At 44.8% G+C, this 16,828-nt stretch overlaps 1 protein-coding gene across 2 annotated transcripts in view; it reads left to right on the plus strand.

The window, feature by feature from the left end:
• The window catches only part of ASIP (agouti signaling protein), a 112,769-nt gene extending 100,747 nt beyond the window's left edge, over window positions 1–12,022 (plus strand). For both annotated transcript variants that reach the window (XM_075011825.1, XM_075011826.1), the window contains exons 3-4: window positions 8,113–8,174; window positions 11,826–12,022. In XM_075011825.1, coding sequence (XP_074867926.1) covers window positions 8,113–8,174; window positions 11,826–12,002 — 239 coding nt within the window. In that variant the 3' untranslated portion in view covers window positions 12,003–12,022. The remainder of the gene's footprint in view (window positions 1–8,112; window positions 8,175–11,825) is intronic.
• Window positions 12,023–16,828: the final 4,806 nt, after the last annotated feature.

Below are 16,828 nucleotides of genomic sequence, written 5' to 3' on the forward strand. Positions count from 1 at the left end.
AATATGAGGAGGTAAGGCTGGGGAATGGCCTCGGGCCAGTGGTCTGGCCCAGCATGCTCCTGTCCTGGGGGGCTGGCAGGTGGGGCCACAGTGGGAGGGGCAGCGGGGAGGCGGTAGGCATGGCAGCAGGACAGTGGAGAGAGGGCAAAAGGGGGGCAGCCAGGCCAGGAGCTCCTGGTAGGAGCCCGCCATGTCTTTAAAGGTGGCCATAAAGTCCTCCCAGGCTGCCTGGCACCTGACCGTCTCCCCCTCTTCAAAATGGAGGCACCATTCCACCAGCTCCACCTGGCGCCGGATGGAGGCGGTGATATGGAGGTCCTTGACCAGCCACCTCTGGTTCCACTGAGATCAGACCCATCCAGACACTGGTGGTGGCTCTGGGTGGTCGTGGTCCCTCACCTCTGGGGGGCTGTCCAGGACCATGGATGGAGTGAGACTCTTCCAGCCCTCAGATGGTGCAGCTGTGGAAACGAGGAAGAGACAAAAAGTCTGTGAGTACCGACACCTGCCCCATGGCCCATGCCCCCCAGCCCCCCCATGGCTGCTGGGTCCCCATCCCCTGTCCATGGTTGTGGTGGCCCCTTTGTGTGGTCCACCCACCCACCCCTCCCCCCCCAGGACTGGGGCATGGCACCACCCATGGGAGTGGGTGCTGACAGGCACTGGTGGCCGTGCCACCATCCCAAGGCCGTAGTCCAGCTGCCAGGGTCTGCCAGGAGTGTGGGGGACCCCTGGTCATGTATGGTGCCCCCACTCCATGACCTAGGTGTGTGTGCCCTGTAGAGCATGTACCTGAGGGTCCACTGCTGAGGTATGGGGATGCTCAGCTGCAGGTGCAGAAGGGGAGATCAATGACCAGGTCCCCCTCCTCACTGGACCACTCCACTGCCTTGGTGCCCAGCTCTGCTTGGCCCTGGTGGTGCGGGACTGGCCAATGGTCCTGAATCCTGCTCCTCGCCTGGCTGGGACTCCTCGGTCATAGCGTCAAGGATGGCCAGCAGGGAAGAGGTGTCCCTGGGGCCCAGGATGGCCCTGAGCTCCTGGTGATAGGGGCAAGTGGCAGGGGCAGCGCCCGGCCAGCTAGTCAAGTCCCGAGCCCAGGAGTAACCCTGACGCAGCTCCTTCACCTTACTGCTGACATTGTCAGGAGTGCAGGCAGCGTGACCCCGGCCAGTCAGGCCCTCAGCCAGCTGGGCAAAGGTGGCCACATTCTGCTGCTTGCTCCCCATCATTCGGAGCACCTCCTCCTTGCTCCTACTGAGGGGACACAATTCTTCCCCGCCAGCCGGACCCTTGAGAGCCTTGGGGATGCTTGGAGGGGGAGCCCTGGGATTGCTCAGGTGGCTGGCTGCTTGCCATCACTCTCCATGGGCTGCTGAGGGTCGCACTGTGGTGTGCAGGGGCAGCACATGTAGCAGCTGCTGCCTGCACGCTCTCAGCTTCCTGCCACAGTATTTCCAGGTCCATATGCCTTTAAGAGCAGCTGTGCACAGAGACCATAGAGCCCCGCAGGGGTTGGGCAGCACATCTCTGCGTTCCAGATGATTGCTACCATGGCGGACCATGCTCCTTCGAAGCAGTAGGACATGGAGCATCTACACATGTCTTTTTTCGAAGTTAGATATCAAAGTAGCACCCTATTCCTATTTTTTGTTTGGAATAGCGGTTTTGATGTCTGCAGTGCCTAACGTTGATTTCGTCTTCGAAGTAGCGCACAGCGTGTGTAGACGCAACGTACACTACTTCAAAGTGGTGCCTGCTCTTTCAAAGTAGCAGGCTACTGTGGACATGGCTTGCATGAGCAATAGTGCCTATTTCAAAATAGGAGCTTAAGATATGGAAGAGGGGCTACCTTCAAATAAGCCACAGTTCGTCCAATGGCTCTATTTCATAATAGGCTCTATCATGTGCATAGACACTGTATTTTGAAACAGCTGAGGGCTATTTGTAAATGCATTTTTGTTTGTGGCAGTATTATTTTGAAATAAGATATTCTGAAATAGCTTATTCCAAAGTAAAGCTGCTGTGTAGACATACCCCTGCGTGATTATCCCAATGTGGTTGTCTGACAGAATTCACATTTCCTTATTCTACCACTATAACCACTGGATCATCCTTCTTCTCTTCCTTGACCCTTCCTCAGTTGATTTCAGGAGGGATGGAACTGGGGCTTTAAAAACTCAAAGGAAGAAACAAATGCAAGGAAACAGAAAACCAATCATATGGGACAAAACAGTTTTTAAAAGTACATTAAATCTTGCCAGAAAAGAGGCTTGCCTATACTTAAATCAGTTCTATGGCCCTGCTGTGCCCTGTAGCCCTTCTTCACGGATGCTGCGTATGCCAATAGGAAGGGTTCTCCCCTCAGCATAGGTCATACACCTCGCAAGAGGTTATATCCACATCAACAGAAGAGAACAACAAGAAGTCCTGTGGCACCTTATAGACTAACAAATATTTTGGAGCACAAGCTTTCGTGGGCCAAGACCCATTTCATCAGATGCATGAGTTGGGGGAGGGGGAGTTTACAGAGGGGTATTTAAAGAGTAGAGTCCCAGTAAAAGGGAGGGCCAGAGCTGACAAGGTCTATTCAGCAAGGCGGAAATGGTCCACCATCAGTAGTATCAAGTATTGGAGGGGTAGCCGTGTTAGTCTGGATCTGTAACAGCAACAAAGGGTCCTGTGGCACCTTATAGACTAACAGAAAAATTTTGAGCATGAGCTTTCGTGAGCACAGACTCACTTCATCAGATGCTGGTCTTGGAAATCTGCAGGGCCAGGTATAAATAAGCCAGAGCAAGGGTGGGGATAACAAGGTTAGCTCAGTCAACAAGGGTGAGGCTTACTACCAGCAGTTGATCTGGAGGTGTGAACACCAAGGGAGGGGAAGCTGCTTCTGTATTTAGCCAGCCATTCACAGTCTTTGTTTAAGCCAGAGCTGAGGGCGTCAAATTTGCAGATGAATTGTAGCTCAGAAATTTCTCTTTGGAGTCTGGTCCTGAAATTTCTTTGCTGTAGGATAGCTACTTTTAAGTTTGCTACTGTGTGGCCTGGGAGATTGAAGTGCTCTCCTACGGGTTTTTGTATATTGCCATTTCTGATATCTGATTTGTGTGTGTTTATTCTTTTACATACAGACTGTCCAGTTTGTCCGATTCATATAGCAGAGGGGCATTGCTGGCACATGATGGCATAAATTATATTGGTAGATGTGCAGCTGAATGAACCCATGATGGTGTGGCTGATCTGGTTAGGTCCTGTAATGGTGTTGCTGGTGTAGATGTGTGGGCAGAGCTGGCGACGAGGTTTATCGCATGGATGGGTCCCTGAGTAAGAGTGACTGTGGTGCGGTGTATAGTTGCTGGTTAGGATTTGCTTCAGGTTGGCAGGTTGTCTGTGGGCAAGGACTGGTCTGCCTCCCAAGGCCTGTGAAAGTGGGGGATCATTGTCCAGGATGGGTTGTAAATCCCTGATGATGCGCTGTAGAGGTTTGAGCTCATGGGAATAAGGGGACTTTGAAGTAGGCGGAGTCCTTTCAAAAAGGAGCCCTGTCGGGATGAGACGCACAGCGGCGAGGCGCGCCAATTTCGAAGTGCCGTGGCCGTCCGCATGCTGATGAAGCACTGAATATGCATTTCAGCGCTTCATTAGTAAACTTTGAAATGGCCATTTGCGTGGCCATTTCGAAGTTTGGGGCTAGTGTAGACGTAGCCTAAGACAGTCATGTTTTTGCATATGATGAAGTTTTCAAGATACCTGACATGTTCTAGATTATCATGTCACCAGCCAAAGTATTCCTTGTTATTGTCTTGCAAACACAAGATGTATGTTCCAGACAGGTTACAGAACTGAGTAAAATGAGCTCTGATTTACGAGGAGAAACCTTTCCAACTGAGCACTGATTTGAATGATGAGAAAAGTCAAATGGATCCAGACAGTGTCAGAATAGTTAGGTTTCTCAGAGTGAATGATAATTATACTTATTCAGTATTTCATGATAAACTTATTCAGACACTGGAAAAGTCCTCCACTCTGACGAATAGTTCCACATTTGTCATATTTGCTGTTGAATCAGAAAGAGCAGTAGCAACAGGAGCATATATTTAAAACAAAAGCCAGTGGTAGAAATATTTCATAACCCTAAAATATGGCATTGTAAAAGCACCCAGTATTTTGCAAACATAACCACCTTAACCTTTGTACAACACACACCACATCGAAGACACAATATTGACTGGGGTCTGTGGGCCCTACAATATTAGGCGAAATAACTATTAATAATATATTATGATGCTAAAACCATTTCATCTTCCTCTCTGTGCAATGGCAGCTCATAGTACCAATTTTGGAGCAAGAGGCAACTTCAGAGGTTAGCTTTGTCTGATCCACTAGGTGGCTCTCATTTTCAACAGGAGATGACAAAGTCTGTTAATTATGCAGGGAGTAGCATATGAATCTGTTAACTCCTAAATAAATTTCCCTTTGTGTATTCCTAGAAGCAGTGCTGTGGGAGTACGAATTACAGAAGACACAGCCAGAGTAGTAGATAGTATCAATAAGAGATCCAGCTTAAGCTGAAATGATTGAAGGCTACATGCGTATATTACACAATATTTGTATGTTACATCTAAGAAAACTCCATTACAAGAACATTGAGGGTGCAAAGCCAGGCACTCGTAAATTAGAAAATAACAGATATGAGATTGCCTGTGCAATGTTAATTTGTACTCCCAGGCACATTACAGTGTTTACTTGCATGCAGAAGTGGAAAAAGTAGCCAAAAAGTTACTTGAGTAAAAGTGCAGCTGCTTTAGGAGAATGTACTTAAGTACAAGTAGCCAGTGTCTGTAGCTTTTTGGGTACTTTTCCATCTCTGTTTGCATGCCATTTTCCACAGATCACTGGCCTCACATTTTATTGTCCCCATTCAAAGGGTGGATTCACAGTTTATTTAATGCATACAATCCAGTCCCCAGCGTGAATGCAAAATGATTAATTTCCTCCTAGGTGTACCTGTGTTGTTCTTAGCATAGTGTCTGAGAGCTCAATGGACACTGACAAAATTACCATCCCAGCCTCCCAGTGAAGTAAAATTATATTATTAGGCTTCATGTGGGAAACTGAGGCACTGAGCAATTGAAATCAAAATTGTCCCATGTGAGACACTGAGCTGAACTTTCAGAGTGCTGTGCATTTTGACTGTCCTTTTTGTACATTCAAAGCACAACTTCAGTCCCCATCAGCTGAGGCTGGGAGTACTCAAGCTGGGCACATAGAGGAGCTGACACCTAGTGGCCAACTGGGAAAAATTTGGTGTAAATGATGTGCCAGCCTCACTCAGAGCCAGGGACAGAATCCAGCTCTTGCAGACCCATGCTTTGCCACCACTGTGTAGGCAAGAGAGGTTGTGGGGAGTCAGAACTCCTGGGCTTAATACCAAGTTCTGGAGCAGAGGGTTCCATCCTGGTTCTAGACTGGTCTGCCCTGTGCCCTCCCCCTGCCTCTGCCTCCTTAGCTCCTATCTACCTCCTCCCATCCATAGTTGCCACTGAGCTGTGCAGCCACATGGCTTCCCATTAAACCCAGCTCAGGAGCTAATAAGCCTTGCATGGGGCTCAGGGCTGCGGTGGGAAGAAATTGTTCTTCCCAAGCCCTGAAGCTACTGGAGCCAGTGGGAAGGAGCCCCTCCCTGCCAGCCCCAGTAGGGACCAGAGGCAGCCAAAAGAGGGGAGCCCCTTCTTGCCAGCCCCAGCCCAGAGCCTGAACTCCTTCCTGCACCCCAACCCCCAGCCCCGAGCCTGAGCCCCTCCTTCATCTCAACCCCCAGCCCAGAGCCTGTACCCCCTCCTACACCCCAACCCCTAGCCAAGAGCATTTACCATTCCTTCACCTCAATTCCCAGCCCAGAGCCTATACTCCCTCCTGCACCTCAAACACCCCATGCTTAGCCCCACCCCAGAGCCTATACCCCCAGCCAGAGTCCCTGCCCCCAACTCCCCAATATTCTTCATTGCCACATCCTTACCCCTGCTACTGACCTCTGGGTGACAATAAGGAGCACAGATGGAATGAAATTGACAGGAATGTTCTTTCCCCTATTACATTCTTTGCCATTAATTTATTTGAGAAATTATTTTTACATTTGTGTTTAAATTGCAAATCATTTTAAAATTCATTCTTCATTATTACTCCATCACATCTGCTGCACAACGAAGCAGCACTGAAAGCCTTCCACGTTAGGTACTATACAGGGCAGCAGAACTCACAGGATCAGTGAAAATAGTGTAAGAATAGTAAATGTGCAGCAAGCACCACAGTAACTGCATTAGCAGATGATGCTATATTCATCAATGTACACCAACCATGACACAGCGCCTGGTGCTTCCGGGCCTGGTGCTGCACCGCATTATTTCGGACTGCCTTGGAAAGTAAAGTGAGCTGCCTTGTAAAGTGCTCTTCCAAGACTTTCCTAAGCCACATAGCTCCACAATGAGCTCTTCTAATGGACCCTGGGTCTTCCATTATAGCCGTGTTGCAAAAAGGGAACAAGTTGCCCAGATACAAGGAGCAACTATAATCTTTGAGGTACTATCACAGAGAGGTTACTGAGTTCGTCTGAATCTTCACGAAACCAAAAGCAGTCCTAAGAGCACTTTAAAGACGAACAAAATAATTTATTAGGTGAGGAGCTTTTATGGGGCAGACCCACTTACACAGGAAGGTGCATCATGCACCTTCCCTTGCCAACTCACACTGATATCGGGAAAGTGTCCCAGTGATCCATAAGCATCTACTTAATCATAGAAAAGTGACACTTTTTGTTGACAGTAAAGATGGGCTGGGCCAAAACAGGGATGTGCGTTGCAAGCCATCTGCTACCCTTCTTTCCCATTGCTGCAAATCCATGTGCTGTATCCTGCACATCGCCAAGAGTCAGAGTCTTGCACAGCAGGAGCTGATTAATGGTCCTGCACATTTGCTTGACAACTGTCCCTGCTAAGGAGTTTCCAGCTCCTACATGATTACCCTCTGACCAGTAGCAATCCAGTGTTGCCAGCTTCCACAGTGTGATTGCCACTCACTTCTGTTCGGTCGGAGTAGCTCTCATCCTGGTGTCCGAGTGCTGAAGAGCTTGAGTGAGGTTGGCACAAAAATTCACGCAAAAGTTCTTGCAGCCACCCTTCATCATCACAACCTTGCATGATGATGTGATCCCACCAGGCAGTTCTTAGTTTTCAGGCTCAGGCTTGGCATTCTGCCATCTGCAGCTGCTCCATGAACACCACCGACAACCTTGAATTGGTTTGTGTTATGTCCCACAGCAATCTGTCCTCCATAAAACTGTCATATATGTCCCTTGCTGCATGAATAGTCTCAGAGGGATAGCCATGTTGGTCTGTAGCTTCACAAAAAACAAGAAGTCTTGTAGCACCTTAAAGACCCACTTCACATTTTCTGCTCCTCCCCCATCTCTTCCGCTGTGGTTCTCTTCTTGTGGCTCTGCACAGACAAGAGGATCATTTGCCCTGGTGTTGCAGTGCTCAGGACAATAGCGCAGTGCTATGCAGGCTCCAAGCTTCAGTCAGACATGGTGGCCAGCAAAAATGTCCTGCAGGTTTGTGGGGCTTTCAGGAAAGGTGCAAGAATTAAGAGCTAGGGATGGTGAAAGCTGCCTGATGGGAACTTCACTCCAAGTTCTCTGTCACCCTGGCATGACTGGTTTCTTTCCCATCATGCACTGCAAAATGTTCCCAAAAGACAGTGCACCCAGACAGACGACTTGCACCCTGGAATACATAATCATGGTGCACTGCACTATTCATTAGCTAACACTCCAGGTGAGTACTTGCTGTGCTGACACAAGTGCCCAGATAGATATGTGCACCAGTGATAGGCTAGTGTGGCACCTTATGCTGATGTAACCTACATCAATCAGAGCTGGTACTCTAGATATGGCCTCAGACCCACTATGTTTATAAGGATGTCTTCTTGAGTTTACAGCACTGGACCAAGAAGGTAGAAACAACATTGCATGTCTAAGTCACAGAATCATATATGCCTCACCTGAAATCCAGACTTAATTCCATGATCTGCTTTATTTTCTCTTCAAAGAATTAACCAAAACATCCCGGAGAGTAAGCAGGAAAGAGGCAGAGAAGAAGAAAGCATCCAAGGTGAGAGATTATTTTCTTAACACTGTAAGGTTTTTATGGGTGTAACAACAATGCCAAGACTTTCTTCCGCATATGTTTTCAACAGATTTCCAGAGCTCCTACCAGTACTAAATAAAGTCCGTTCAATAATTGTACAAAACATGAGTACACTGGTAAATCAATTAAATAAATTCCACAGGCTTGACATAGAATAAACGAGAAGTGTTATTTCATAATTTTTCGGTGTTTTTAGCAACAAGTATTCTTTTATGAAGTTAACACAAGACTAGATAAATTAAATTATGGCTCAAAAGCTACCAAATATTAAGTGACAGAGAGAGGAAATGTAAACTTACAATTAATTACATGTATGTGGTGCACAGTTGTTCTGCAGCCCCCTTTCAGAGATGTCCAAAAAAGCTTAAAAATATATACATAAAAGAAAAAAGGCAGAGAAAAGACAAAAACCCAGCTTACTAGACCAATCACTACAAGTCAAAAGGAAGAAACCCCAATCCTGGGAGCTTTTAACTAATGCTGGTTGGTTGAGCCAATCAGAAGGTGGCTTCCAACCACACGGCCTTTTGTGGATTCATAGACATTGTAAAACAAGATTAATGTTTTCTGGAGCCAGTCTGAAAAAATTTCTAACACCATTTTATGCAGTTATGCACTGCAGCATATTGTAATATTTGTATTGTTAAAACACCAATCCAAAGAAGCATGTATGTATATTTATCAATTTTTTATTTTTTACAAAACCTATGTAAATTTCACAGTTAGCCTTATTTATTTATTGTTGTATTTTATTTCTGGAGCCGGAATTAAACTTCCTTTTTCTACACAGTTCTTTTAGACTTTGTCTTTAAAAACTGGTAGGCACATTCTAGTGGAGTTATGGACCTATCTTTTGTTCCATTTAATGAAGCAGTGTACATCTTCATACATTTTTATATTCACTGGAGATTAACGTCCATTGGCTTAAGCTATATAAAAAAACTGTTACATTCAATGAAACTTAGTCTAAGTGAATTGCATAACATTCAAAAAGTAGATGGGCAAAATCTTCTCAAAATTTAGTGTATATATATTTTTTTCTTTTTTAGAGGTTAAACTTCATATTAATTCAAAAAGAAATATACATGTGTGCTTCTTTTGATAGATATTATAGGGTTAATTTAAATTTTAATATGTTTCAATGTATACGTCCCCAAAAGGCCATAGGGTTAGAAGCTAGCTGGTAAAAAACACATGTTTTCCTCTGAAAATGTCACTCCTAACCCATGAAATACATATAGGTGGGTTCTTTGAGATGATGAGGTTGTTTAACTCAGGGCTGTCTTAGCAGGGTTGCCAACCCACAGAAATTTTATTTATGGACAAAATGGGGAAAATTTATGGACAGGCAAATTTTTATGGACATAATTTTTATACTATATTAAGAAAACATAAATAGCCAAAAATGAAAAGTAATCGTTGTCATTCATACATCATACATCACAAGCACAATATGCTATATAATGTAGATAATAATATAACATGGATCACATGAAGTCACATCAACCACTGAGCTAAATAAATAACTAAAACATCCAATTTTTGCTGCTCCAAAGCAAAATGACTGAAGCAGTGCAGAAAAAATTAATTGCTATATATTAATTGCTGTTTTTTTGAAATTTTATTGCACTTTTACAAAATTTACAGACACCTAAGTGTGCGTCTACACTTGCATTCCTCTTTTGAAATAGGCATGCAAATGAGATAAAATGCAAATGAGGTGTAAATTTGCATGTTTGGCATCTCATTTGCATATTCTAATTTCAAAAGAGCTTCTTTCAAAAGAAGAAAGCTAGTGTAGACGCTGCTCTTTCGAAAGTGAACCCATCTTTGAAAGAATCCTTCTTCCCTTTATTTAATGGGAAGAAGGATTCTTTCGAAGATAGGATTTACGTTTGAAAGAGCAGCGTCTACACTGGCTTTCTTCTTTCAAAAGAAGCTCTTTTGAAATTAGAATATGCAAATGAGGTGTCAAATATGCAAATTATACCTCATCTGCATTTTTGAATTGCCTCATTTGCATACCTCTTTCGAAAGAGGAATGCAAGTGTAGATGCACCCGTAAATTTTTTATGGACTTTACGGACATGTCCAATTTTGGCTATTTTTTTATGGACTGTCCATAAATTGACTAATGGCTGGCAACCCTGTGTCTTAGGTATTTAGAGAAATGCCTTAGAGCTGCCATTCGCAGATAAAAGCTGAATGTTCATTACACACATACATTCACAAATATGCACATGCACACACTCACCACCTGGAGTGAAAATGCAAATGTGAGAATGCCAATGGACAGCTTGTACATGGTTGAAAAGATTAGCTAATGGTTTTCTCACAACAGCTGATTAACATTAACAGACTTGCTGCTGCTTAGCTTATAGATGTCAAGTCTGAAATGTTGCACATTGCTGGATCCCTAAATCTCAGTGTTAACCAAGAAGGCAGAGAAAGGACAGGCCTCTTATCGGGTCTGCGGGCTTTTCTTAGAATAGAGGCCAGCACCAGAACGAAGCAAAGGCATTTTCTTTTCCTTCTGTTTTTAGGGCTGGCTTGGAATTTCTCCTAAGGAGCTTATTGGTGAATTCTTGTGATTTAACTCAGTTAAGTCTTCTTCCTCCTAAAAATCACAATTAGTGGGGTGTCCATTTTCAAATGTGGTTCCATTTGCCTCACAGTCAATGGGATGTAGGCTCATAATTTACTTAGAGTCTTTTGAAAATTTTATCCTCAGTCTTAGCCCTCTGAAAACAGAGTTAATAAGGGGAATCTTGCTCATTGCGTACCTGGAGTTTTGGGATCCCAGGGACCTCCATACTTTTGCACACCAGAACAGAAAGGTATTGATGGTATTAATTCCTTGACAAGGCACTACATTTGCAAAATATCTTCACAAGTGGGCCAGAAGATTTGCAAGTGATTTTGTTTACACACCTAAAAACTTGCATTTGCTCTTGAAATTTGCTCTTGCAAATGGGGATTCCCATAGAGGAATTGGGTGCATGTTTAACTAGACATTTACACATCACGTAGTGGCTGTTTCCCGCCCCCCCCGCAATATTACAGAATAATTTTAGAAGGCTCTCAGAAATATGGCTCTAGAAACTGACAAACTCTTTGAGGATGCCTGTTAAAGTTGTGCTTAAAAGCACCAGTCTGGAGAAGAAAACCTGAGTTCCATTCTCAGGTTTCACTTCACCTGTGACTCAGTTCCCTGTTTATAAAACAGGGCTGAAATCAACTTTGCAGAGGTGTTGTAAGGTTTGAAAACAGTCTGAGATCTTCACAAAAAAAGATGTAAATGGGCAAAGTACTATGAACGGCCCTCAGACTTTTTGGTCCATCACTTTGTCCCAGGATAGCTCCCTACCTCGTGTAGTCCGGGGCCCAGGACAGTCCAGTTTTAAATGGCTCAGGGTATTTGGCATGGGGCTTCCACAGATGCTTCTGAGAAGCATTTAATGTTAAGCTATTTAACATATGATATTGGCCACAATACTAGGCATTTTCTCCTGACCTCAGGCCAACATTTCTCTTGATTAAATCTTGTATTGATACTTGTGTCTTGTTCCAGGATTGCTGTAGGGTTAACCACAAGTTTTCATTTCTTTCTTGCAGAGAAAGACCCAGACAAGAAAATCCCGCAAACCCCGGCCCACGCACCCAGGTAATTGCGTGGCCACTTGGCAAAACTGCAAGCCACCCTCTCCTCCATGCTGTGACTTCTGCACCTTCTGCCACTGCCGGCTTTTTCAGACTGTCTGCTACTGCCGAGTAGGAAACCCAAACTGCTAAAGCCCCAGCAGGAAAGCAGTGCTGGAATTCCATCATTACCCACTCCAGTGTTTCTTTCAATCTCTTTGTCTCTTGTGTATTGCAAGCCAAGTATAGAAACTGTGAAGCTGGCTGGCTTTGTGTTCCCCAGACCTGAATGAATGCTTGAGCTAATCTCAATCGAGCAAACTTTCATCCACAAGTCAATCATTGCAGGAAGTGTGAGGGACAAGATGGGGCTGGAGGATGATGGGCTGAGAGTATTTACAACAGAGCAGAAAGGGAGCCGGTTCCTTCCAGTTCAAGTTGGGTTTCTGTTTCCTTCAGACTTGTGACATCTCACTGCAGGCTGTAGGTTTCTCTGAGGACTCGGGCTGGCCACCCTAGGTTTTCACTGTCCATCTACAGTATGAAACTGGCTGCATTAAAGCAAGTTTGATTAACAGAGCTGGGGACCTAGTGCTTAGAACATAAAAATGGCCATAGGTGGTCAGGGCAAAGGACCGTCTAGCCCAGTATCCTGTTTTCCAACAGTGGTCCATGCCAGGGTCCCTGGGAAGAACGAATAAAACAGGCAATCATCAAGTGATCCATCCCATCACACATGCCCAGTTTCTGACACATATAGGCTAGGGATGCCAGCACTGCTCATCCTAAGTAATAGCCATTGATGGACCTATCATCCGTGAATTTATCTAGCTCTTCTTTGAGCCCTGTTATAATCTTGGACTTCACAACATCCTCTGGCAAAAGAGTTCTCCAGGGTGATTGTGTGAAAAAATATTCCATTGAGTGAAAAAATATTTTCTTTTCTTCATGTTGAACCTGCTGCCCACTAATTTCATTTGGTGACCCTTCATTCTTGTGTTATGAGTAAATAACACTTCCTTCTTTACTTTCTACACACCAGTCATGATTTTATACACCTCTGTCATATCCCATCCTTAGTTATCTTTCTTCCAAGATGAAAAGTCCCATTATTAATTTATCCTCATTTGGAAGCTGTTGCATATCCAGGATAATTTTTGTTGCCCTTTTCTAAATCTTTTCCAGTTCCAATGTATCCTTTTTGAGATGAGGTGACCACATCTGTATGGAGTACTCAAGATGTGGGAGTGCCATGGATTTGTATAGAGACAAAACATTTTATGTTTTATTATTGATCCATTTCTTAATGATTCCAGCCATTATCTTAGCTTATTAAAAGTCATTCTGACACTGCACATTAAGTGGATGTTTTCAGAGAACTATCCACAATGACTCCTAAGATCTCTCTCTTGAAGTGGTAACAGCTAATTTAGACCCAGGCACATTCTATAGGTGTGTTTTCCAATGTGCATAACTTTGCATTTATCAGCATTACATTTCATCTGCAATTTTGTTGTCCAAACCCCTAATTTTGTAACACCCCTTTGTAGCTCTTTGCAGTTTTGTAGCTCTTGATACTCTTCTTACCACTGCATGAGGTTTACCTGTGGGGACAGCACCATGTTATACTGGAACCAGGATGCCATGCTGTAAGTGCAGGCTTTAGGGTCACCAGCCTCCCTACACATGGACTGAAGACCAGAGAGTCTTTGGAGTAAAGACATGGTTTTGCACCCATCCTCCCAGACAGAGCCAGGCAGCGTTATGACACTACTCAGTGCCAACACAGCCAGTTCAAGGCCTCCCAGACTTCTGGGGATCTCAGAGCTCCTCCTACATTTGTCTCTTATCTAGCTAGGCTCAACAGCATAATGTTGTCAGCTGGGGAGATCCTCTTCCTCCATATCATCAGTAACCATGCAGACCTGGGACATCATGGTGGTGGGAGTAGAAGCAGGGCTGGAAGCTGGTTTTAATATTAAGGGTGGTCCTCACCCTTTCCCAGATATGATGTTCACCCCTGCTCCATCTACTCTGACTGAAGGTTCTATGTCAGTGATGGGCAACCTAGGCTGATGAATGGATCACATGGGCCATCTCCCTCTCAGTGGGCCACATGATTGTCATAACCAATATACTCTCTTGGGATAGGGTAGTTTTGCTCACCACACTTGCATATCTAGAATTTGTGGGGTGTGCCAGCTGAACCTCAGTAGTGCCTTGACTGATGAAGAAGGAGCACACAGCTCTCACAGTCAATGCTGTATGCAATCAGCATGTATCTCACTTCACATGTCCTTGCTTTATGTGTTTGACACTTTAGTAATAAAGGTAGGGGGAAAACTATGCAGATGGAAACCAGCAGAATCTGGCCACCCTGCATGTGGGCAATAATAAACACAATGGCTATGTCTACACTAGCCAAAAACTTTGAAGTGCTGAAATACATATTCATATACTAATACATATTCATTCCTAGGAATAAGGGGACTTCAAAGGACCCCCGTCTGGAAGAACCGTGCGGCGGTGAGCCGCGTCAATTTCGAAGTGCCGTGGCCGCCCGCCTGCTAATGAGGCACTGAATATGTATTTCAGCACTTCATTAGCAAACTTCAAAATGGCCATTTCAAAGTTTTTGGCTAGTGTAGACACGGCCAATGTGTCACAGACCACACGTAGAACCCCAATGGGTCACAGGCAGCTGTCAGGCCCCAGCTTGCCCACCACTGCTTTATGTCCTCCCCATGGTGTCTCTCTTCTACAGCCCTTTCTCTGCTCCCACCAACACCGAGTGTCATCAACAGACCATTGTGTCTAGTACTGTTGGGCCAGCTAATGGTAAGAGGGCTTTTTTCCCTGAAGTGCTTCTAGGAACTGCCTGTCACCTGGCTATATCCGAAGGCAGGTCCCTCCAGCATCCCTCACCCTTCCTTCTTGCCATGCTTGCTTTCCCCAAGCCTATGACAGCAGCCTTGAGAGGGTCCTATGCCTACCTCCACTCATGCTCTATCCAGACCCCAACAGGGGTCATGTTGCTTTGCTTCAGTTGATTATTGCCCAGTAGTGGTGAGGGCTGCGAGATGTCCTGTGAAATCAGAGAAAACTCAAAAGACAGAGATGTTGTTTGAAGCCATCTTGGCAACATTTGCTCAGACATTTTTGTCTCCCTCCTCCCCCCTCCACTTAAAACCCAGAGCTCAAGACACAGGCCAGATGTTGACAGAGTGGCGATGATTAGTCTGTCAATCTTCCCTCCATAAAGTTAAAAGAGAGGAAAAACCACGGAAAGGTTAAACAAAGACAGACCAAGCCCTGGTGTGCATTTCTTCTCCTACCGGCTGCCATAAATCTTGCAAGGTTGGATTCGATTAAAACATTCATTGTTATGTCTTTTAATCAGATGTACATCTTCAGGAGCCTGTATGCAATTTGGGCATGGAAAAAAGGGAGTCCATAGGGCCAAATCCTGACATCCTTATCCGGTTCAGGAGAACTTTACTCTGTAATAGACCTACTCAGTTTTAGGTTGACAGAATCTGATCTATCATGTCCCTAAATGGTATTTCTAATGACCAGAAGAAAATGTCTTAAGTGGCCATTACAACCATAGTCATGTTCAGATGACATTTTGGTATGTGGAATGCAAATGAAATGGTTTTCTTGAGTTCAGTGCTCAGCCCCACTGAGAACCTGACCGTGCCTTCACCAAGAACCCTCACTAATGCCATATCTACACAGGAAGTTGCAATGCAGCAAGCCAGGATGTGAATGTACAGCATGCTGCCTTGCCATGCAGTAACTTCCTGTATGGACACTGCTAGAATGCAATGAAAGTCCTGCAGTGCAACTTGGCTTACCAAGCTTTCAAGGAGTACTTAGTCAAGCCACACACCAGGACTTCAGCTGCACATGGGACATCAGGGCACACCAGCTTGCTATGCACCATCATCACAATTTTGTTTGCCATCCCGCAGAGACAGGCCCTAAAACGTGCTCAGTTCACTGCATCCCTGGACGTCTAGGCCTCAGTGGCTGCGAATTCTGTCTCACTCTTTCCAGAGTGAGCAGTGCCTTGGATTGGAAAGGAATTTATTTGCTTGAATGAGGCTTGCTCAGGTGAGGAAGTAGCAGCAGGACCAGGACCCCGGACAAGATATAGAGATCTGAGAGGCTGATTGTATGAGGTGTTGAGCGCGTCCTGTGAGACATTGCTGCCTTCAACTCTATCAAAGGCCAGTCTGCATATTGCAGAATTAGGCCCCACAACAGCATGTGCAGTCTCGTTCTTACAGTATCTCCAACCCACTAGCAGCATGAAATGTGAAGACCCAAAGGGATTAGATATGCCAGACAACTGCCCGAGCAGAACAGAATTGGGAACATTTTTAAAGAATCTTAAAAACTCTTTCTCATGTTCTACTTAGACAAAGCAGCTCACACCAGCATAGAGCTACAATGTACTCAAAAGACATTCCAAGTTGCGGGTAAGGCATATGCAAGTAGAGATGGGAGGCCTTTCTGTCTCTCCACAGTGCCCCTTCAGGCTGAATAAAGATGCACATAAATGGCTCAGACAGGCGTCCACGAGGCCTTTTGGCTGAAGGATAATAGGTGCAATACATAGCACACAAAAACAACAAAAAATCCTGTGGCACCTTAGAGTCTAACAAATTTTTTGGAGTATAAGCTTTCGCGGGCCAAGATCCACTTCATCAGATGCATGTCAATACACAAAATAGGTGAAAGGAAGTGGAGACACACAATGCTTCAACAAGAAGGCTCAGATTTCACCACACAAACTCTGATTGCTGATTTATGATCACCCCAGAGCCTAAAAGTGATCAGAAAGCCCACAGGTTTTCCTATGGAAAAAACTTAGAAAACAGTTAAAGCACGAAAAGGCTTTACTCATTTCCACAAACTTACTCTTTCTGACTTTTTTTAGAATAGGAAAACAATGAATATGTAAGAAAAGTGGC

This window comes from Carettochelys insculpta, chromosome 17, assembly GCF_033958435.1.
Source record: "Carettochelys insculpta isolate YL-2023 chromosome 17, ASM3395843v1, whole genome shotgun sequence".
Taxonomy (NCBI): domain Eukaryota; kingdom Metazoa; phylum Chordata; order Testudines; family Carettochelyidae; genus Carettochelys; species Carettochelys insculpta.